The sequence below is a fragment of the Lagopus leucura genome, unplaced genomic scaffold (assembly GCF_019238085.1).
Source record: "Lagopus leucura isolate 7727_CA_CO unplaced genomic scaffold, USGS_WTPT01 Super-Scaffold_1, whole genome shotgun sequence".
Lineage (NCBI taxonomy): Eukaryota > Metazoa > Chordata > Aves > Galliformes > Phasianidae > Lagopus > Lagopus leucura.
Window position 1 is genome coordinate 39,773,446 of NW_024962250.1, and position 23,596 is coordinate 39,797,041.

The 23,596-nt window shown below is 45.4% G+C and overlaps 1 protein-coding gene across 5 annotated transcripts in view; it reads right to left on the bottom strand.

The window, feature by feature from the left end:
- Positions 1–7,811: 7,811 nt before the first annotated feature.
- The window catches only part of MDGA2 (MAM domain containing glycosylphosphatidylinositol anchor 2), a 315,520-nt gene continuing 299,735 nt past the window's right edge, over positions 7,812–23,596 (bottom strand). Inside the window, exons 14-20 of one of the 5 annotated variants that reach the window (XM_042868550.1) lie at positions 23,211–23,369; positions 16,531–16,661; positions 14,485–14,590; positions 12,800–14,097; positions 12,156–12,231; positions 8,465–10,634; positions 7,812–8,325 (exon numbers count right to left, since the gene is read on the bottom strand). In XM_042868550.1, the coding sequence (XP_042724484.1) occupies positions 14,009–14,097; positions 14,485–14,590; positions 16,531–16,661; positions 23,211–23,369 (485 nt within the window). In that variant the 3' untranslated portion in view covers positions 7,812–8,325; positions 8,465–10,634; positions 12,156–12,231; positions 12,800–14,008. Of the gene's footprint in view, positions 10,635–12,155; positions 12,232–12,271; positions 12,434–12,799; positions 14,098–14,484; positions 14,591–16,530; positions 16,662–23,210; positions 23,370–23,596 lie in introns of those variants that run through there. The other 4 variants (XM_042868537.1, XM_042868543.1, XM_042868569.1 and 1 more) reach the window with 4 other exon arrangements.

Genomic DNA, 23,596 nt, shown 5'->3' on the forward strand with positions numbered 1-23,596 from the left:
TCACAGTCATTAACTCCAAAGATCAACTGCCAAGAAAGATGTTTGTTACTAATCTCTTAAAACTTTTAAAACTAAATGCCCTTCTGGAAGGCATATCTTAATTAAGCACAAATTAAAAGGCAGACCCCAAAGTAATTTGACCTCTGATACACCAGTTAACCAAATTAGATTGCTTTGAATTTCTGCTTACCTTATTTCCTTGTAGGATGCATGCTGCTTTTGTTAAGGCACAACAGTCAGTACACTTCTTCTTCATGGAACTCAACCCCAATGAAACTGCAGCACACCTATAAGGAGGGCTGCCTTTGTTTGCTACTTAAATTAAAGCCAGGTGATTTCAGACCAGATTTGGAACAGCTGAATGCAATCAGTGTCAGCTGAAGGAAATGGTAGCCCAAGAGTGGCTTCGCAGAGTATGGGGTGTGTGAGCCAGTTTTCTAGGAAGGACAAATTATGGAGGAACAAAAGAAAGAGCAGATCTTCAAGTTCTGCAAATAGCTGCTGTGCAGCTGCTGGCTGGTTCCCAATGCCTTTAGAACAGCACAAGTACTGGGATGTCTTCTGTGAGCTGCTATGCTCACTTGTGTCCTTGAGTGGCTTACTGGCCTTGGGAATTCCTCCTGCTGCTCTTTATTTGAATCTCAGAGAATTTGTCATACAAGCAAGACATACCCACACAGACTTCTTCATTATAAACAACAGACACTGGTACAAGGAATGACTCCACTATTTACCAGCACTTCCCAACAACGCTCTCATGACTTCCCATCTTTTAAAAGGCTCCTAACGACGTCTCATGGTTCTGAAACCCTTTGTCCCACACCTCACCAGCTAACCATCCCCCTGGGGTGGCTCACCTTGCACAGCCTGCACAGCAGCTCTTGTACTGGTGCGTGGCAAACAGAATCTGGACTGTGTTAGGTCTCGTCTGCTCCTCCATAGAGGCAGCATCCTGTGGATTTTATCATCACAGCTAGGAATGGTTTCATGGTATGCAACCCTCTAGTGCTTGCCTTAGCCCTGCTGCCAGATGCTAAGCCATCAGTTCGGAGAGAAACTCAGGCTCATGGGAAGGACGAGCTAACCTCTGTTCTCTGGGGGCAAAGGATCACAATTACTGAGATCACCTTTCTCATCCGTGGTTCACAACAATGTCTGGGGAAACCTCCTTACCTCAAAATGTTATCACATCTTCTGTATTCTCTCCTCCAGGCAAGACAAAGCCAGTTCTCACTTCTTTCTATGGAGAAAGGCCAACTTGATCAAAATCCTTTTCATTCTTGGCAGTGTCCTATAAGATATCCAGATTGCAATGTCCTAAACTGGACACAGTTTTCCAGACTGCTGTTAATCAGTGCTCAGCAGCCCGCAGTAATTACATCTCTGGCCTCACGCATCATGCACCTCTTCATCCATCTTGTGTTGACACCGCATTTCCGAACAATCCCGGAGCAGTTGTAGGAGATAAATCATGGCCTGTTTGTGCACTAACGAAGTCGATGCATTCTGTGCTGCGCTGCTCTGCTTTGCTGGAAATACCATATTTTACTTGTAAGTGGAACAAGCACCTCTTCCTCTCCCAGTTCCCAGCATCCTTTATTACGCCTCCAGCTCAGCAAAGGGCACCGTGGTGGTGGAGGGGATGCTGACTTCTCTCAATCAAACCCACTGGTCTGGGTTTTTGGTGTTTTTTTTTTTTAGGTCTTTGATTGGTGTTCCAAAGGGGAAGGGAATACATGAATTTTCAGTTTGATGCTGAGGAACAGCCGAAATCCAGAATGGCATTCCAGGAATTCTGCTCACTGGAGCATTTGGAATGCTTCCATTTCCCCTGTTAAGCTGCATCTCTCACGAGGAGCTCCAACTCGCACTGGCTGTGGGGTTGGAGCCAGGTGTGATTTCCACTGAGAACTGATCTCACTATTTCTTATGTGGGACGTGAAAATCTCAGCTCCCAGTTCTCAGCTCTCAATTCTAATCCAGTTGAATGAATTTCTAAGTAACAAGGAAGAATTTTAAGTAATTTTTGCCTTTATGAAAAGGGTCGCACAGTAACTCAGAGCTTAAAGAGAGGGAAAAAAGCCCACAAAAAAAAGTGAAGGTGACTGCTAGTCCTGAATGTATGGAAAAGGAAAGCCAAGAAAATGGTGGATGGCCTAGAGTGTGTCTGGTGATGTCTTTGGAAAAGGCAGTGGTTATGATACCTCTGACAGGGGCTGACAGGCAGATATAACCTTAAGCTCCCACTTCCCAAAGACTGAGGAACGTGAGTTTTACAAACACTGTCAGTTCCAGGGGTTGATTCACTTAGCAAAACTGAGAACGGTTGTATTTTTAAAGCTGGTTCAAAGTGGAGCTGGGTGTAGCAAGATGCAGGAGATGGTTCAAATCTGGAATAGTCAGCACTGACAGGATTAAAGGAACCAAGATGAAGAGAAGCCTGAACAACAGGGCGATACAAGGAGCTGAGCCCACAAAACTGGATGTCATACACCAAAACAATACAGTTTCCAGAGGCAGTTAGTTATGGGATCTTGTCTCCTTTGAGGTTAATCAAAAGAACCAATAAATCTAATACATTCTCACTAATGTCTGAAATTCAAAGGGAAATGCAGGACTTGGTCTGACTCTCAGTACAATCATGTTCCTTAAGGGACTAAAATTAAAGTTCATTAGAAAAATAAATATGACATTTAAAAAGTGAAATGGAACATGTACTTTTTAGTAATGAAATTGAATTTCAATACTTACAGCGACTGTAGAAGCAGGAGGATCTGCTGTTCAATTAATTTTTCATCTTGAATTAAAAAAAAAAAATCCATATAATAGAAGAAAAATATTTCACACGTCAGCTGGGCATGTCATATACATCCCAGATACGAGGAGGTTTTCATTAGTGATGGCAAAGCTGGAAAATATGGTCTGCACGTCAGCAAAGGGAGAATTTGATTCAATTAATAAGTCTGACCAGTGGGGAGAGAGGCAAAGGGAGCAGTGCTGGGAGCAATGGGAGAGAAGCAGAGGTCTTACAGGGAGAGAGTGGGAAGAAGGAGAGGAGTGCAGTGGTGGGGCTGGGGCCAATACTGCTGTCAGCCACTTCATGAAGAGTGCCAACACGTGCAGCTCAGACCACGCTGTGATGAGACCAGTAGATGACAGCAGCACAAAATCTTCCATGCAAGATGACATCAGTTCTGTTATCTACAAAGACGTATCTTGCCACCTGCTCTGCAAACAGCTGTCCCCTGTATCTGCCCATTCCCAGAGCACAGTGATGGATATGTGAGATTTGCATTAGATACACAGGGAAGTCATAAGCAAGTCCTCATTTCCCGTGTCTGCAGAAGACAGGCTGCTGTCAGTAAGGGAGCACGTGCTTCCTGATATGGTTTTTGCCTTCAGCCACATAACAAATGTAAAATCCTGCCTGATTGCTCCTTTGGAGAACTACATCTCTGCTAGTGTCTCCATGAAGAAAATATTCATATGCTTTTAAGTGCTGATTAAATTCTTAGATCACCTGGATCGTAACCTGAATGCCACAGACCATTAAGCTGCATCAAAAGCCCCGACATTCACTCTCCTGGCAGTGAATAAATGGAAATCTTTCATTCTTTAGCAGAGGGCAGGTCATTCTGTGCCACAGGAGACTGACATGCCATAGACGCCTGGGCAGGGAATGGGATGGACGAAGAAGGAAGGCAGGAGATGCTGAAAGAATCTCTATTAGTTCCACCCGGTCAAAACCTCTGGCATGAGCTGCAGCTGTACCAGCTTCTCATGTGCATGCAAGCAAGAACCAGCCAACCTCCAGCAGGATGTACAGTCACCCTTTTGGCTATAGAATCATAGAATGGCCTGGGTTGCAAAGGAGCACAGTGCTCATCCAGCTCCAACCCCCTGCTGTGTGCAGGTCACCAACCAGCAGCCCAGGCTGCCCAGAGCCACATCCAGCCTGGCCTTGAATGCCTGCAGGGATGGGGCATCCACAGCCTCCTTGGGCAACCTGTGCCAGTGCCTCACCACCCTCTGGCTGAAAAACTTCCTCCTAATCCTATCTCCAGTTGTCATGAGTCTCTACTACCTTGAGTAAAAGCAAGAAAACATCACTTGAACAAGTGTGAGCAGCTCTGCCTAGAGGTGAATTCCTTCCTGGCACCTGCAGGCAATTGCCTGAAGCCTCAAGGCACAAGGATTGATTGCCATCACAGTCCTGGTGTGTTGGGAGCATGCTCGGGGCAAGGCAGGCTCTCCTCCTTCCCCTCTTCCCCACGAAGGCTGTGTGGGTGGATGGCAATGGTTGCAGATGTCAGCCCCTGCCATATCCAGCTGCTGTGGGCCCATGCTGTGGGAAGGTGCTGAAGGTGGTCCAGCAGCATCCATGTTTCTGGGACGGTGTAAAAGAGCAGTAGGCAGAGATTTTTGCAAGCTCTGGTTTGCTTCCCAAGAACTCTCATGAAGGAAGCAAGAAAGCCAGTCCCACTGCTGCTGTGCACTTTTCCTCTTACACTGAAAATAAATTTAATCTACTTCTTGTAACTTAGGGAAAAAAAAAAAAAAGAACAAATATAAGAACTTCTGGAATATATTCTCTTTTCCATTTTTCTTTTCTTTTTTTCCCTCTGTGTCTCCAGCAGAAAAACTATAACAAATAAACTATAACAAATAACTATAACAAAACTAACTATAACAAATAGGTGACAGCAACAGCAGTTCCACTCAGAAAACCAAACACAAAAAGTCGCCAGGCTCTTCTCAGACACTGACAGCACCAATGCAGGACAAAGCACAGAAAACATTTGATTTTCACAGCAGCCAGAGGCAGTGCTGACCCCGTAGGAGCTCGGGAGCTGCTGGATCTCCTGTGAAATATAGCAACAAGCTTCTCTGTTGTAGAGTACACCATTCAGCTATGGCAGCAACCTGTGTGCTCAGTCAGACAACGGTGTCTTTGTTCTTCTCCAATAACATCTTAATTTCCTGATGAATACTAAGATTGTAGGATCAATTGCTCTTATTAGTTTAAATAGGAAAGAGCCACTGCAAGTTAATAAACTGTTTCTTCATGTTCTCCCCTTTTCTTTCTTGTCTTAAGCCCTGTGAGCCTGAGCAGGAACATGGACCACCTTTTAGATAGACACTGAATCCATGTATCCTAAACTAGGCACATCTCTATTTGTTTTGTATGGGTAAAGCTGACCTCATAAAGTCATGGAGTCATAGAATTGTTTGTGAGTTGGAAGGCACCTCTGAAGGTCTTCTAGGTCCAACTCCCCCCAACTGGTCTGAATTTCCTCAGACTGGTGTGAGCTGATCCATTATTCGTGCACACGTGAACCCAGCCATTGGTTTCCATGCTTTCCAGGTCAGGTCTCCATTGACAGGAGGCATTAGCAAATCTTCCCCCTACTGATGTACCAAAGATATCATGAAAGACTGCAGCCTTCTGATGGATTGTTTCCATCGTGATGGATCAGCATCATGAGAACTAACACTCAGACCCTGACACGTTCACTGAATGGCTTGGGTTGGAAGGCATCTCAGAGATCCTCCATCTCCAATCCTCCTGCTTTGGGCGAGATTGCTGGCCACTAGATGAGGCAGTGGCACAGCTGCCTATGGATGTCCCTGGAGATGTCCCAGAACTGTGGAGATGTGGCACTGAAGGACGTGGGCAGTGGGCATGGTGGGGTTGGGCTTGGGGATCTTGGAGGTCTTTTCCAGCCTGAATGACTGTATAATTCTATGGCTCAGTGGCAGGTAAAAATCACAGCCCCTTCCTATTTTCCTTCATTTTGTCAAGTGATAAAGGGTTTGTAGTCCAGAGTCAAACCTAACGCAGACAGCAGCTGCCTTGCCCCCTGATGGCTCCCCTGCCCCATAGAGCATCGCTACTATAATGGTGCTGCTCCTGGTAGCAGCAATGTCAGCTCCTCATCCAGAGCTCCTATCAGGTGGCCTCATTATACCCATATCATGCAAATACCCAGGGACTCACACTGCCCACCAGACGAAGGGGAGATGTCCCAGCTGTTCCCTACTCTGAATCAAAGAGAAAATGTCAGACTGCACTTTCAGACAGTTATCCTGTTAAATAAGTCTCTTTAATTAAAAAGAGCTCTTGATTTTTATTTTTTATTTAATCAAATCAAATGCTTTCTTTTCTTTCAAGTGGTCAATCTCTCCTGCATTAGCTCTACATCAGTGTTCATTTGTGTTCCATCCAGCAGGGAATAGGGCTTGCCCTGGGAAGCCCCATGCTGAGTGTGCAGCTGGGCCCATGATGGCAATTATGGGGTGCTGGGGGCTATTTAAGCCTCAGTCAGTTATGATTAATTTTCACTTCATGGCTAAGGAATGTGAGAGAAGTACTGTGTTCTGGAGCAAATAATGGGGATTGTGAAAGGGCTACATCCAGTGCAGGAGTACGTTAACCCCTGCAAATACATCCAAGTGGAACCAAGTGGAACATGGACAGCAAGAATATCCTGAGACTGGATGAGGGCATGTAGAAGAATTCCAGGCCATGAGGTCCTGTGGGAGAGTGAGACCTGTAGGATGAACAGTAAGAGACCAGCGTGGCCTCTTTTGACTCTGTGATCATCACTGTTGCTGTCACCACATGTGGTGGAGGCCACTGGAGAGCAAGACTTGTCTGGTAACTCTGCATTTTATCTTCTGGATTAATGTGAACATGTGCAGTCACGAAGGTGACAGAGAAATGATGGAGGCAAGCAGTGCACCTGGAAAGGCCAAAGAAATACCAGCATTTTCATAATGCAACAAGAAACAAAGAATGCTTTCCTTTTGGTGGGTTGCGCAGGAATTTCACCTATTCATTTCACCTACAATAAAAATAGGCTTTCAATGCCGGAGAGATGTAAAACAACACAACAAAGCTGCAGAAGGAACTGTAGGTGAAGGCTCTCCTCAATAGCTCTTCTGGTTCTTCCCCTTACAATTCACTGGAAAACTCTTGATTAAAAGTGTGTCTAATTGCACTTTGCAAGCTTTTGATAGCTCCTAGTGCTCATCTGCAGCCTCACTATAAAAGGTGAACAAGGAACGGAAGCAGGACATCAGCCCTGTGATTGCAGAGGTCCACACTGGCATCCTCCAAATTGTGCTGCAATGCCAATGAGCTCAACACGTGTGGGTTCATCGCACTGTGGTGGGATGCTGTGCCATGCCACCCAATTACACAAAGGCAGGGATATTGCTTCTAGTCATGGAGTCCTTACATGCACCATCCACATCTATACCTCTGTATCCACATCTATACCACACGGTCAGCTTTGGGAGGAGTTCTCCTACAGTGGTTCAGCTCTGAGCAGCGTGGTCTGGTATGGCCCCCACACACGTCTCCATGCAGGTTACTCTTGTTTGGTTTCCCAGAGATTGCATATGGATATCACTGAAAGTCAAAGAAATGAACTCAACTGTACATCTGGACAAAACCTTGTGACTGCTGGCACCAAGCAAGAAAGGCCCCAGTAGTGAAGAGGATGGTTTGTCTTTTTTGTGATCTCTTCAAAGCCTTTCACTGCAAAGTAGGGGGTGGGGGAATGAGTTGGGGACAACCCCTCTTTCAGGAAGGCAGGGACACACTGAGCACAAAGCACTGCCCCCAAACCCAGTCCCTCCCACCTGCCCTCCGTCCTTCCATGGAGTGAGGCTGGGGGGAAGGAGCAAAGGCAGCACACAACCAGAAAGGCAAAGACAGAAAATACTGCTGGCAATTGAAGAGGTAACCAAACGTATGGAGTGATTTCTTTCTTTTTCTTTATAAAATGTACATAAAGAACATATATCCTTTGAGGTAAAAGTAAGACCAGTTTGTAATTTAACCAGATACATTAACAACAATGACAAAAAATAAATCTACAGTGGGCGTTCTAGTAAAATAAGAGACCAAGTTTGGCTATATACAATACTTGAGATAGTTAAAATGTAATAATCATTATATATACATTAAATACATACAATTACAGTTATTTATATACTATTTACACAAACAAACACACAGATTTCAACCCCTTGCAGTTGGTAATGTGCAAGCAGAAGCGCATCTGATCTTTCCTGAGAAGGTGCTGAGGCTGCTAATTCCTACTCACAGAAATGTGTGTTTCCTCAATTCCTTTTGTGGTCATATCTGTCACAAACCACCCAATGCTTTACAGTCATGGTTGTTGTGGGGTTCCTGTTTCTTCCTCACGGGTGGAGGAGTGCAAACCTCCAGCCTGCAGAAGGTGAAGGCTTGTGGCATGCAAAGATCCTGGGTCCCAAAGCATCAGCAGCAGCATTTCTCCACTTGTTGGCTCTGACCTTAACCGTGAGCAAAGCTGCATTAATATTCATTTGTCCAAGCACCTGCCAACATTCAAGTCTGTTTCTCAACGAAAACAAAAAACAAAAACAACAACTTATGGAGAATATAAATGGGAGGAAATAGGCTGCAATTCACCTGTCATAGGTCCTCGGTTGGCTCTGATAAGGCTGTGCTCAACAGGGGTAAACCTGACCATGTCACAGAGAGCCAGCTAGGAGAGACTCCATTAGGTATGGCTGCCAGGATGCATGGACACATCTATAGAGGAACACAAATACGACCTTCCTGTTGATGCACCAGCACTTGTCGGGCGCCCAACACTGATTTTGTGATTAATGCTCTTGGGTTGCTCCCAGGCTCAGGAGCTCACTGCTGAACTCGTATGCTTGTGGCTGAGAGGATCAAAGTATCCCCCCACGCATGCATCCTTCTGTCTCTGATGACTCGATCAGTTGACTCTCACCTGAGTAGTCCCATTATATCACAGCCTGATAAGGGTGTGTAAGATGCTATTTCATGAAAGCAAAACCTTTGTGTCACCACTGAAGCCTCAGTCCAGAAACACCCATGTAAGTTGGGTGCCACCTACACGGGCTGTAGAGGTTGCGTTCAGGGAAAAAAAAAATACAGCATCCTTCCCATAATATAAAACTCAGCATACAGACTCCACAGTCTGACAGATACAATGGTGATCTGTCATATTTCAGTACGGCACATAGGATGTACTACCCCAAGTGTCTTGTATTCAGGTCAATGATAGCTCCTGGTTATTACTACGTATCTTTTCTAAACGAGAGAAACTAGTGCTGTAGCTTGTCCAAAAACAGCCAAAAGGGGATCTGAAAGTGGTCTGGGAGCCCAAGGCAGGAGGAGTTTAACACCAGACACGTAACACTGCTGGCACAGAACAAGTGACACCAAAGTGGCTGTGAACACCTCCACGCTGGCGAGGCTTTGCAACAGCCTTACGAGCAGCCTTACAGAAAGCAAAACACACATGAATCGTTCCCCTTCCTCCTTTTAATTGGTTTTAAGACCTATGAGGAGTGCCCCACATGTCCTTCCCCGCTCCAAGCCCTGTCCATGTGTGCTGGGATGTGTTCCTGTGGGAATTACAGGGAGACGCAGGGGGCAGAGCTCAGGCAGAAGATGTCCCCAGACTTCTAAAGACCAAATGTCCCTCAACTGAATGAGTGCATGAGCTGTGGGGCAGGGAGTTTCTTGGCACAAAGGAATGCAATGGGCAGTGCCTGCAAGTTTAACTCCTCTCTGCTGGGACTGATGCTTCCATTATAGTCGTGCAGCCATAAATGACAGAGCATGCTCCTGTGGAGCTGCTTACAAAATAATAACAATAATAATTAAAAAAAATCATAAATATAATGAGTTTCTTGCATAGGTTTTTATAGGAAAATGTAAGAAGTAATCCTGATGGCCCCTAACCTTTTTACTGGCATATACAGGCAAAGGTGCTTATAATATGGGACTACCTTTGTTATCAAACACCCATATAGAGCAATTCTTCCAAAGGACAGCAGCTCTTTTTGGGTGAGAAGAGCATTTAAACCATCCTCAGATACATGAAAAAATAATACCAGTGAGTAAACCCTCCAAAAATGAAGCAGCAGAACCTCTTCCAATGGGAGTGAAGAGAATCCCATCGTTCTGACTACGTGGCTCACTGCAAGGGATGTCACTGACCCTGAAGGCAGTGAAAAAGAAACCAAATTTGAACAAGGAGCTGATGCTGTCACTCCTCAGCTCTGTTCTGAAGTTTAGGGCCTCTGATTGCCTCGAGAGGTGCTCACACTAAACAGTGCCATTTACATTGGTGAATGCAGTGGAGATTCAAGCACTCGGTGTCAGGGAGGGAACTGCGTTGGCATCCCTGGAGGTCAGCACTCTTCCAAAGCTTCTGAGTTTGGCAAGAAATTTCACATTTCCAAGGATTTACGTGGGCCTGACAGCAGCATACACTTAAGACCATCATTTCCAAAAAGTGGCTGATACAATGTAAGCTCAGGGTAAAGAACCTATCCTCTGCAATATCCACGAGCAAATGCTTTTTTGTCACGCAAGGCATCAGCACTTTGACAGGCTCTCCAGGAGCTGCTCCTTGCCTTCATCTTAGTGGTGCATTTCTAATGTGTTTTGTGATGTGTTTGCCCCCTTCAGGTCTCTGCTCTTTTATACCCTTGTGTCCCATTGCCTGGCTGGAGCTGGCTGGGGAAGCAGCGGCTGGTTGTACAGTGAGATCAGAGTCCTCAGCAATTGCTTGTGGGATTTCCCATTCAAACTGCATGCTCTGTGAAGAAAAAGAATTAGCACTCCTTTGCTACGAAAGGGGAATGCTCCTCGATCTCCCTGACCATCCTGAGAAGAATAAAATTCACTTCATCATGGGGTCAGTTTACCTCTGCCATGGGAACACCCAGCTGGTTCTGAGCTGGCTCCCTAAAAAGCCAGGCTGATGCCAGCAACCAGCTTCTGTCCTGCCCTAAGTCCACTTTTGCACAATTGTGTATTGAGGAGCCATTTAAAAACAAGTCAGGAATGTTACTAGATGTAATCCAAGAAATGAACAGCAGCTCTCTGTCTGGTTGTCACCCAATTTTTTTTACAAATACTTCATTCATTTTCACACCAAAATGAAATACATATCTATATACAGACTGGGAAATGCATATTTTTTATCTATTTGCTTGTAGCCCAAGATAAAATCCCACTGCCTTTTCAGTTCCTTAGGTTAGGGACGTAAAGGAAGACAACGCTATACTAAATCAATGTCTGAAAGAGAGAAAACACCTTAGCAACTGCTTTTGCACCCATGTAAGCAGAACAGAACTGAAACAGGCAGGGCAAGCAAGTTCCCTTCCACAAAACCACCTGCTCCTCACATCATCCTGCCCTGACAAAGACAACTTTGGTCTCTGGCCAAAGCTTTCATTGAATATTCATCCCTGTCTTCCAGCAAGGAAAGAAGACGAGAAATATGAGGAGGGAATGGGGATTTCAGCTTTCAGTCTTAGCCTGTGGTCCCCACAAATGCACGACCTCCAGTTCAGCAACCTGCAGCAGTGGCTGCTTTGGGGTCACTTATCCTGGCCTGAGCTGACCAACGGGTGTCTGAATCTATGGATGTTGAGTCCAGTTTTGAAAGAATCAATGTGAGGGACAGCATTTTCAAGGGGATGGAATGGTTCCCACCTTACGTCAGAATGACTGACAGCTGGCTGCTATTTCTATATTCCCCACTGCATCAGACCTGCTCTAATGATGGGCAAGGGTGGAATAGGAAATGCAACAGGGAACACGCTGCAGCCTGCTGTTCCTCTGGGCAGGGCTCCGGAGCCATGGCTGTGAGCACAGTGGCCCCAGCAGTGCCCTGCGGGGTCCCTCGCACTCACTGCGGTCCTTTGGCTTTCAGGCAGATGCCTGTGAAGGTCCCATTTCCACAGACCCCAAATCCTGAGGCACACCAACCTCCTAAGCAAAGCACCGGTCAGGATCTTGCCGCACCCAGCTCGGATCTCTGGTCCACAATTAAAATCCAATGCTTCCAGTGGGAAATTTCCTTTTATTAACAAACACTCATGGTGCCAAACCCCACAGTCCATCCAAGCTCTGGGCTCTTGCTGTCATCCAAGCAGCTTTTTTTGCTGCAGCCCAGGCATCGGACACCACAAAGCACCTCCAAAGCAGCACCAGCAGCATCCTTGGCCAGCTCCATGGGCCGTGCCTCCATCTGCAGACAGCATCTGCATCAGCCCAGCAGCACCCCGTGCACAGCGCCCAACAAACACACGCACCACGTGGCATACCTTACCTGGAAAGAGGCTTTATTGAACATAGCTGTAAAATTATCTCTTCAGTTGAATTACTGAATTTGCACAAACATTTCTCTACAGAATAAAAAAAAAAAAAAAAAAAAAGGAGAAAAAAAAAAAAAGAAAAAAAAAAAAAAAAAAAAAAAAAATCAAGCCTTGTCATTGTTGTACTGCATCTCGTTGTGCTTTTTATACTCATGTTTGCAAATACGATGCTGTTGGTTTGTTTTCATTTGTTGGTACTCCAATTTCTTGCATATCAGGTTTTTTTTTAATCCTAGGGTGTTGAGAGAACAAGTAATAATAATAATAATTATAATAATAATACTCCTCTTTAGACAAAAGTCTTTTTTTTTTTTTTTTTTTTTTTCTTTTTCTTTTTTTAAATGAAGTTAAAAGCTGAGATAATTTAAGGAAAAAGGTCTTCAAATTGTCATAACCAACTGTCAGGGAAATTTACAATGCAGTGGAAAACCGGCTGGCTTTTGGGGCAGCTCCAAACCCACGTGTGTTTTGTTGCACAAGTGGAACTCTGACTTCCCTGCAGCAGCAGCAGCAGCAGCCCCGTGCCCAGCTGTGCCTGCAGAGCGCAGCGCTGCACCCCTAAGTACATCTCCACCACCTCTTCCTCTGGTTGACCCACCTGATCACCTGAAAGGAACAAATAAAAAGCGCTGCTCCCATTTCCAGGACCAACGGGAAGCTATTTTCTAATGGGTAATAAGCTGAAAGGCCATGGCTGTCTGGAAGGTTAAACAACAGATAGCTCGTCCGAGAGGGCTTACGCAGCAGCTCAGGTCCATCCACCTCCAGGAGTGACTTTGCTTCCTTCGCCTGCAGTCTGCACACCCGGGCTCCGTAGTTTGTTTAGAAAATAGTTTGCACAAACCACATGTTAGCAGTGCAAGCTTCTGTGTTGAAATTATTATTATTCTACATATACTTTTAAATCAGGCTTGTTTCATTGAAGGCACTTGGTTTCCATGGCAATTTATAAAAGATGGTGGTTTGGTTTCTTCACTTCGTTAGAACAGATGACTCAGTTGGGGAGGGGAGAGGGGTGTTCGAGTGGCCGCAAGCAAGCTCCGATAAGCCTGTGTCATATGTAAGCCCAGGTGGCACATCCTGGATCGTAATGCATGCAAAAGGAGACAGCATACAGTTATCGAGCATAGCCGTGAGAAATGAAACAGAAATGTCTTCAAACAGCTCTGATTCGGGGTTACTCTCTAGGGGAGGTGACAGCCAAAGGCAAAAGGGCCTACATGTTTTTAACTCTACACTAAAAACCTCCTCGAAGGGAAAATGAATGCCAGCTCTTCACATACCCTGTTTACAGTGAGGTGTTGCTCTCTCTGTTTTAATTTTATTATTTCCTCTCCCTCCTCTCCTCTTTTTTTTTTTTTTTTTTGGCAGGCCATTAGGTTTCCATGGTAACAAGCAAACTATTCATTTGAAACAAAACCAGCCATGACTTTGTGCTTTGACAAGGGTTTCTATCGCTCTGTTCCGAGAGTTCAACCAGATGATGCTGTATTCGTTATTGACCACAAAAGCACCTGAAGGTCTCTTCCTCACTTAGGCCAGATCTCGTTCTCACGCGTGGTTCATAGTGAGTTACACTCCCATGATGCCTTTTATGTCCCCAGTGCTTTTTAATTGTTTTTTTTTTGTTTGTTTGTTTGTTTGTTTTTCTTTTTTTTTTCTTTTTAATTTATTTATGTATTTATTTAACTTTTGAGTCAGTCAGTGGAGGAATCTTTGGTAGTTTGTTTTTAAATGTCCATTTTACAAAGACTCTTTCTTCATGCCAGTGCCTGGTGAATCTTTTGTAGCCTCTGCCAGGATAAGGTCACCTCTGATGACTTAAGACAAACATGAGGATGGTAACTGGGATAAGTCGTATATGCTCTAATGTCCCAACAGCACCTGATCGTAAATCTACAAAAAGGGGGAAAAAGGTAGAATTAAAGCTCTGTGTCGTAACGCAAACATGGGGACAGAGGGATGAAAAGAGGCCCAACTGTGACAGTTTAACTATAAGTTCCACACTGTTTTGACTCCCCAAACAATTTTTCACGTTGCTTCATCCATCTGTCCCTCCTGGATCACTGGGGAGGGTTGGGTTTTGTAAAGGGTGCTGCCCTGAGGGAGCCCACTGCTGCCAGCATCTGCTGTTTGCCAGAAAGCAAAACTCTTCTCCTGCAGCCTCTCTGACTTAACCACACAATGCTCTGTTCTCTCACAGAACGCCCATTTCAGCAGATACCTCAATTTTACAGCACAAGAAGCAATTTGCTCTCCCCAGTGCATAGAAGAGCCACTTACTGTTGGCCGGCTGGTCGGATTTCATACACTCTCCTTCCACAATTGATACATCATCAATAGCAATGTCTCCTTCGATGCCTGGGCCCCGGATCCCTTCAAATATAAGCTGCAAAAAATAAAAGGAACAGCAGTTCATAGGATTGCAGATGGGAAGCACACAGCAGTAAAGTTTCCTGAGGAGCCTGGAATACCATGCAAGCACTTCCTATGGGGCGGAATGCAGCACGAGCACCTTGTAGCCATTATCTACTATAAAGCTGCTTATCAGCTGGGCACTACTGCTGTACAGAAGAAACCAAGTTATCTGTTTTCCTCTCCCAGTGCAACACGGTGCTGTCCTGCCTCACTGCTGCCTAATTAGCTCTGCAGAGGAGTGGACTCATTCTGTGTAGCAAGAAATATATTCCCTAGCAAACTTCAAAGCCCTTCTAATGAGATGAAGGAATTATGCAAGGGATACATCTCCCAAGCAGCACCATTTGCACAGCTATCTCTCTTCTCCTTTATTGCTCCCCCCAACTCAGATCTTTGAAATATTTTTGGCTCGCTTAGATGAAAAGTTTCTAACCTTTAATCTGTGACAATATTTGCATCGCATCCAATGAATCTTATAAGGGCGTGCTGTGGGACTAATGGAGAAATTAACTCTTGGAGGTAGAGCCAATTTGACAAAAATTATTAACACCATCTGGAGCAAAATGCTTAAATTACACCTCATAATGAGCTTGCTACGTTAGACAGGTGTCTGGGGCACTCTCTCTTTATCCACTGATTTCAGCAGCACACAAGTCCAAGCCTACTCTAGCAGCTTCCAACATTTCTTTGCTCATCACTATAGTTCAAAGCTTCTCATGTGAAATGAATAACCTTCACTAAACAATGAGTAAATACTGAGAGCAGTGGAAGACACCCTTACAAACCACAGAAGGCACGAGCATCACCCACGGACCAGGTTGGATGGGTGTAAATGGGGCACTGGGCCACCTTATCTGGTGCTTGATTTAGAGGTTGGCAGCCCTACCTGTGGCAGAGGGGTTGGAACGAGAAGGTCTTTGAGGGGTCTCTCAAGCCCTGACCAGCTTCCCAATCGTGCATTTCAACACCCTTGATCTTCTTCCCTGCAGTCTTTTTGCCCAGTTCCATCCCTCCCTGTTCATCTCAAGCACATCATGCTGCCCTTTGCACATCCCTCTCCACTAATTCTCCTTTCATTTTTTCCCACACAAAGCTTCTGTGACTGCCTATGCTAAAGCACTTCTGTTCCATCACTGGCTCTCACACATGGGGATAAGACAAAAGGTTGGGATTGGCATCTACCCATGCAGTGAACCCAACCCAGATGTTCAGGATGGCCGTTTTGGTTCATGCTCAATGACTCTTCCCAAGGAAGTGGTCTCTTTAGGGGGCCCCAGGAATCCCAGGAACCAGCAGTTGATGTTTTGGACCTGCTCCATTTGGAAACAGCTCATGGCATAAACAAGAGCTGCTTCTAAGAAGTTATCAGCATCTCACTGTCAAACCAGAACTGAAATGTCTGAAGCCTGACACAATGTGTGGTGAAGGAAGCAAACAGATTGCCAGAGCTCTGAGCAGCACCTCTGCAAAGATGGATCCTTTTTTTTTTCATGGAAAACCCAAGTGTTCTCTGAGACATCTAACAAAGACTTTACACTATGGACCCTAAGCGTTTTTTCATAGGAAATAATTTCATATTCCAGTTGGTAGTCTAAAATTATATAGATACATACATATATTATACCAGCTAACAGCATTGTCTAAGAACTGAAAGGCTTTTCCTCTCAGAGGAAATAGCTGCTGTTCTGCCACTGACGTGTGCATGATTAAGCTCTGTAGTGCTCACCTATTTGCAGCAAGGAAAGCAATTACCTGTCCATAAAGCAGCTTTCAGGGCTGAAATGATGCTGTGAAATCCTGTGTCAGAAACAAGGGTCAGTGAATGCGTGCCCCAGACCTGATGCCTCCATCTGCAGCGCCTGGTGCTGCTCGGGCACCGCAAAGCACGTGCAGCCCAGCGCCGTCCCTCACCTGGAATGAAGTCGGGGGGTTGATATTGACACGGGCTTGGTTCCAGTGCTGGCCCTTATTTCCACTTGAAGACCACAAGGGGTTCTCTATCGCCGTCTGGCCTTTCAGTCGCAGGTAAACATTCAAGCTTCCTGGAAGAGAGGGTAAGGAGGTGAGCTGGTGAGCTGAGAACCAAGCTGGGAGAGTAAGGGCCTGAGCTGGCCAGGCTGTGCTGGGGCTGGGTGCTGGACCAGTGGGAGTGCTGGGACAATGCACTCCTGTGCTGCACATCTGGAACACATCTCTGCAACACAGTGGAGGTGGATATGAGGGTTTCTTATTCCATACTGAAAAACTTTTACACCTGGGAGAACTGTGCCGTGGTGAAGTGAACTTTCAGTGGATGGTGGCTCAGCAGCAAGCTGGGTCCTGAGGCAGGGAGCCATGTCCCTTGCTCCCAGCAGCTCTGAAAGTACACACGGCTTTTGGGGGGGAAAGGATTAAGGAGTTTTCTGTGCATTAGTGCAAAGGAGGCATCTCCAGCCACCTTACCCAAATATCCAACTTCTCTACCCTGGACATGGTTTACTAATACAAATGCATCTGAGGTAGGTGCGATGCCTTTAATCCTGGTGAGAAGCATTTTGCAAGGACAAGACAGTCCTCATTTGAACCTCAGTAAATCCTCAGGAAAAAAAACCCTCAAACCTCAACTCTGGGTGTCTCCCCACCACTGGCCATGAAGGTTCTGGTTCCAGGACAAATGTTCTTTGCAGCAAGTATCAGATCCCAGCACTCAGCTCCCTTCTGCACAGTGCTCCCCCTTCTCTGATGGGCTGTGAGCAAAAACCAGGCTGTCCATGAGCACCAAGACGCAGCACTGTCTTCACTGAGCAGAGTTCAGCAAATCACTGTTTGGAGGTATTGTTCTTCTCGCTCACCTTTCTGACTGCAGATATGTGGGGCAGTGTCTCTGTGCTATGGGAATCACTGCATCTGCCTTCAAGAATGCTCAGACAGCCAGGTTCACACAAAACCATGTTTCTCAGAGAGTCAGGAGTGGCATCTGGGAGGCTGGCACAAATCACATTTGCAAGGAGACCTCTCAGATCTGAGGCAGCTGCAGGGTGACTCAGCTCCTGCTAATAAAAACTTCTTATTTCGAGCAATAGCAAAACTCAGTGCCTTAAAAAGCATGAGCTAAAAGAGGAACGGAGCGGTGAGTATTCCCATCACGCTGCTTCAGCAGGGTGCCCATCTCCTGGGAAGGAGCTGGGAGGTGGTGCTGCTGGTCCCTCCTTGCAGCATTTATTTCCAAATTCATGGAAGGTGAACAAGCTGCACAAAGGAGGAATGGATTGTAGCAGTGACAGTCCATCTCTGCCTGCTATGGGTACACCAAAAACACCTCATCCTGCCACGTGCAGAAGAGAAATGTTTGGTTCTCCCATTCTCTCCTCAAAAAACCTGAGCACCTGGTGGAGCTGTGGGTTTTCCTGTTCGTTGCAGGGAGCAGGACCACACAACCTCTTAGGGCCCCTTCCAATTCAAACCATTCTGTTTTTAACAACTGTGCTGGGTTCAAGGCAGGAGAAGAGGCAGGACTTCAGACAGCACTACTTGAAGTAACAGCACTACACAGAAAGTTACTTCTCGTGAAGACTAAAAGCAATGCCAATATTAAAGAAGGGAAGGAGAGCTGGTAATTATTTCACCCATTTGCACAGGCTGGCATGCTGCAGGGCTGTGTGGAATCACTAAATAATTTAGGTAAGAAAAGCATATAAATCCATCACTGCTGAGGTTACAGAGATTTAAGGTTGGTTGTATCACTCCCAGCCTCCCAGTGTCATGGAATTTCTTGAAATTAATAGCAGGTGATCGCAGTCTTACTTCAAACATAAAATAACCATTTCTGTACCAGATCATAGGATCACAAAATGGTTTGAGTTGGAAGGGACCCTTACGAGCCATCAGGTCCCACTCCCTGCAGCGCACAGGGACACCCACAGCTCCATCAGTGCTCACAGCCCATCCCCTGACCTTGGCTGACTGCAGGGATGGGGCAGCACCGCCTCTCTGGGAGAACTGCCAGTGCTTCACTGCCCTTATTGCAAAAAACTTCTTATCTTCAATCTAACTCTCCCCTCTTTTAGTTGGAAACCGTTATCCTGTCACAAAAGCCCATGCTAAAGACTGTGTCCCTTTATTTCTTACAGCCCCATTAGATGCTGAATGGCCGCTCTCAGCTTTCCCCAATGCCTTCTCTTCTGTCCCTGTCCCTCATGGCCACAAACCTGTCCAAAATGTGATGTGCAACAAGTGCCTAGCTTTGAAATGCAATATGTTCTTCCAAGAAGGGTTTAGAAAAGTGCTCTGCCTTTGCAAGTGCTGTGGGGAGAACAAGTTGGCTGTGTCATTCTCACTGAGGTGTGCCCAGCAAGACTCTGCCCATAGATACAGTCATTCAGAGCTCCATATAGATGGGAGTCAGAGACCCAAACTGTGTCCAGGAGCAGCAGGTGAGAATGACGGAAATTCATTTCTTGGCATCATCCCACTGAGAGGGCTGGGATCTGCAGGGTACACAGCTCAGCAGCCAAGACCTGGGCAGCTCCCAGTGGCTCTAATGATCAGAAAAATGGCTGTTCTCACAAAGTCAATTAGCAGTGCTCCACATCGAGGTGCGGATGGAAAAATCAGAAACACTGATGGCTTAAAAAAACAGTGACAGCTATAATGGAGCTACAACCTCATTCTCTCTCAATACACAGATATAATAAGGACAGCGACTCTTCATTCTCTTATCCCCCAACAACAGCTCATTGTTTGCTGCAAATCAAGTAATGGGATCTTCTATTTCCTTTCTGTTGAAGGTAATGCACCTTCTCTCTTTGAAGTATGTGGAGAACAGCATGGGCACTTTCCTTGGCAGCCAGCAGCCTCAGAGCCGGCCGTGAGACCCACTGGGAATTAAACTCCAACTTGTGAGCAAGAGCCATCTATTTCAGGCAGAGCACACTTCATCCTCCCGAATTGAACCACCTGGCATGGGATGTAGGCCTCTGCTTATCTCGCCAGAGCCGTGCCACAGCTTCAGTGCTAATCTCAGATCTGCGCTCTGCTCTCTGCAAAGGCTCCCAAGCACCACTCCTTATCGCTACCAACATTTTCAGGCTCTTCTCCAGAGACACCAAGACCTGAGCAGCAGGCACGGGTGCTGGGCAGGATAAACTGGATGGCTGCTTTTTACAGCATAGCGCCACAGCCATGTTTTCAAATTGATGTCACCGAGGTCATTCGTGTAAGAACAGTGGATGATGCCTCTTTTCCCCTACGCCTGCATCCCAGCACCAGTGACAGAGCATCTAGGATGATCCTCCATTTTTTTAAATTAGGGATCATTCGCGCCTCTGCTGGAAATGCAGACATGTTTTGATGTGCACAGAGACTGTTTTGGAAACAGGGGAGTAATAAGCCTAATTGGAAAGCCTCTTTGGAAATCCTATGGATAATTAGGGAAAATAAAGCCCAACAGAAAAGCAGACATGCAGCTCTGAAGTCTGCTGAGCAACGCTATGATAACATGGACAAAAAAATCAAGGGTTAACGGCCTTGTATCTTCTCTGAATGGTGGTCCACAGGTACAAGGGAGGAACAGGAAGAACTTGTTTAAGTCCCATTCTCTTGCAAGACACTCCAGTTTTCAGGGAGAACCAGTCAAGAAGTGGCAGCTGAAGGTCGTTGGAAAGAGAGAGCCCCCAGCACAGAGATCATGTGTGAGGTCTCAGTTGGCAGCTCCCACCCTGTCAGTGCATACTGAAGCCCTGATGGGCAGTGCTTATCCCTGCGTAGGGGTAAGAGGAACCTTCTATGTATATACTGGCTGCAAATTCCAGAACAGCAGCAAAGGGTCGAGGGTTCATGGTGAAACAGTCAATTTGGTGTAGTAATAAGATTTAGACATATCTACATGGTGTTCATCCTTAACAAAATGGCAATCTTCTCAAAATAAATAAATAAATAAATAAATTATCAATTAAATAATTCACAGAGAATCACAGAATTTTGAGGTAGGAGGCACCTCTGGAATTTGTTGCAGAGCATTAGGTTGCCCAGGACAGTGACCAATTGGGTTTTGGTTGTCTCCAAGGACAGAGACACTGCTGGTCAACCTGTGCCCATGTTTGAACACCTTCACTGTGAAATGAAAATTCTTACCAATCTGATGAATTCCTTGCATTTCTATATGTGCCCACTGGCATTCTGCCTTGGGAAGAAATTATTTCCATGGTCAGAAGGTGAGCACAAGACTGAAGGTGAGCTCAGAAAACTAAACTGCTTGCGTGAAATTTGAGCTTTAAAATAGCTGTTCAAAATATGATTAGATTCACCCATAGGCCAAACTTTTGTCAGAATAAAGATAACTTTAGCTATGTAACTTTCAGAAGCATAGATATGAAAAGAAAAACTAAACAATGTGCTGCAATTGAAAATATATCTTCTAAATGAAGGTTATGGAGCATACATCATCCAAAATGCTGATTAGGACTGACTTGCCTGGGCAAAGCATTGTGCTGTAATAGAATCACAGAATCACAGAATCCTAGAATTGCTCAGTTTGGAAAAGACCTTAAAGATCATGAAGTCCAACTGCAGCCTAACCAAACTACCCCAACTCTATCAAGCCTCCACTAAATATAATAAACCCTAGATATAACAATCTCTAAATATAATAATTACATAAATATAGTAACTCCTTTCCTAAAAATGAAGCAATTTCTAAGACCACAGACCTTCCAAAAATCATTCAAATGGTGACCTCACCAATGCAACCATTCCTAACAGAAGCATGTGCATAAATCATTAAGTCTTAGAACGTCAGTACTCCTGAGGTTTTTCTCTTCCCTTTTTTACTATCCTCATGTGAGCAATACAGGTGATGGAGTTCACACCTGGGGGATCAGATGATATACATTTGCTGATCTCATAATTCATTTCTTGGATGCTTCCTGTGTTCTCATGTGCTTTCTAACATTTTGTCAGAATATGATAATGTTGAATTTAGTAATGGTGCCTGCATTCAAACACATGGCTGACACTATTAATTTATCATCTTTCTGTCTTTGGAGACAGAACAATTTTGTATAAAATTGTTCACAGAATCATAGAATGGCTTGGGTTGGAAGGGACCTCAAGGATCACGAAGCTCCAACCCCCCACCACAGGCAGGGCCACCAACCTCCATATTTCACAGCAGCCCAGGCTGCCCAGGGCCCCATCCAGCCTGGCCTTGAACACCTCCAGGGATGGACGGGGCATCACAGCCTCTCTGCTTTCAAAACTACACCACAGGACCACAGTAGCTAAAATGATGTCATCTATATTTTTTAACATTAGAGAAGTGACATTGAGGGATTTTGTTTTTTGACATCCAAGTGTCCGCATCACCATAAAGAACCAAACCTGTACAGCTGTACACCCGATCACTAACTGTCACTGTCACCACCTTCATCTGTGGGTCAGCTCCTTTGTCAGGCAGCACTCTATGTGTCAGCTCAAGAAATGACACAGAAAAGAGCAATTTCAGCCAAAATAGAGAAGGGCAGAAGGGCAGCCCAGGAGAAAGACCAAAACTGCAAAAGTTAGGGGTCACTTTTTCGTGGGCAGATGTCAACCTCAATGGCTGTTTTTCTTATATTTATCCTAACTTTAAGAAGTTCCAGAAGAACTCTTCGACCCTTCATGGTCATAACTCTGCTCTTCACTGTCCTATAGCAGAAGCAGGCTCTAGGAGCACTCTGCACTTCTTTCACTCAGCATGGCATGGCTCCAGTTCCTCCTGCAACGCGGAGTGAGCAGAATTTACACCAGGGGCTGCGTTGAGTGCTCAGCAGTGCAGACAGCTAACAGAACGAAGCGAGCTGTCTGCTCTATTTATAACCCAAGCTCTGCCTGCAGGCAGCTGAATGTTTCCCAAAGCAACCACCAGAATGCACTACGAGGATGTTCTTGCCCTTGAAAATATCTATAAAATACACCGAGTCAGGGCAGCGTGGCACTGGAAAGCCTCCCAACGCACTGGTAAGCACCAAGAACCCACAGGGATTTACAGGATTTAGAAAAATTGGCTCAGGCTTATACTTTTACATTTTCCCACACTTTTTTTTTTTCTTCTTCTTTTTTTCTTTAACACCGTGCAAAGTAATTAAACCTGTATCTTGAAAGAGCTATGACTAAAAATAGACCTAAAGATTCACCTTGGAGAGATCTGCTCCCACAGCTTTTGAGTGAATTGTTCAAGGCTTTCCTTTAGGACCCATGTGCTGCTGCATAGCACAAGGGCTGTGCTGCTAATTGCTTCATCTCTTAACTTGCAAGGAGAGATTCAACACACCGTGACCAGGCAAAAAACACTCAAAAACAGGCAAAGCCTTTGCAAATCTTCACACCTTCAAGAGCCCCTGCTCAAAACCCCATGTGTACACAACATGCTCTTGTCAACCCTTAGAGGATTCCTGCTGGCATACTGATTGTGGGGAAAAGTTTTATGACCAAAAGAATGCTTTCAGGTGCCTCTCTTGCCAGCCTTGGTTGTAGCTGGTTTTGGAAGTGATCCTGTGTTTCCCTTCCATAAATCTGGACATTTCTCCTGCTATCTCTCCCAAAATGAAAAGACAAGGTCCTCGGCTCTCTCCTACCTATGTGCTGTCCATACATGTGATAGTAGAAGCTAAAACAGTAGGCTGTGTTCGTAGCTCCATAGGGATTTTTTGGAGCAACGCTGAAAACAGGACTGACGAGTCGGGCCTTCTCCCCTTCCAGCCTGGGGCGTGACGTCTCAATATACATGTAGAAACCTAGGAAGGACAAGTGAAAATTGTTATGTTGTGGTCTTAAAACACCAACACAGTACACACACAGGAAGATATCGAGCTATCTTGGTTAATTCTTCACGTTCATCTGAGAACACCACGGTTTCAGGGTCGTATTTGTTGTGCACTGAGTCCATATATTTTCCGCAGCTGATTCAAAGATGTTTTCTAGCAGGAGTAAAATCAGGGCTTGCAGGTCAGTACTCATAAAC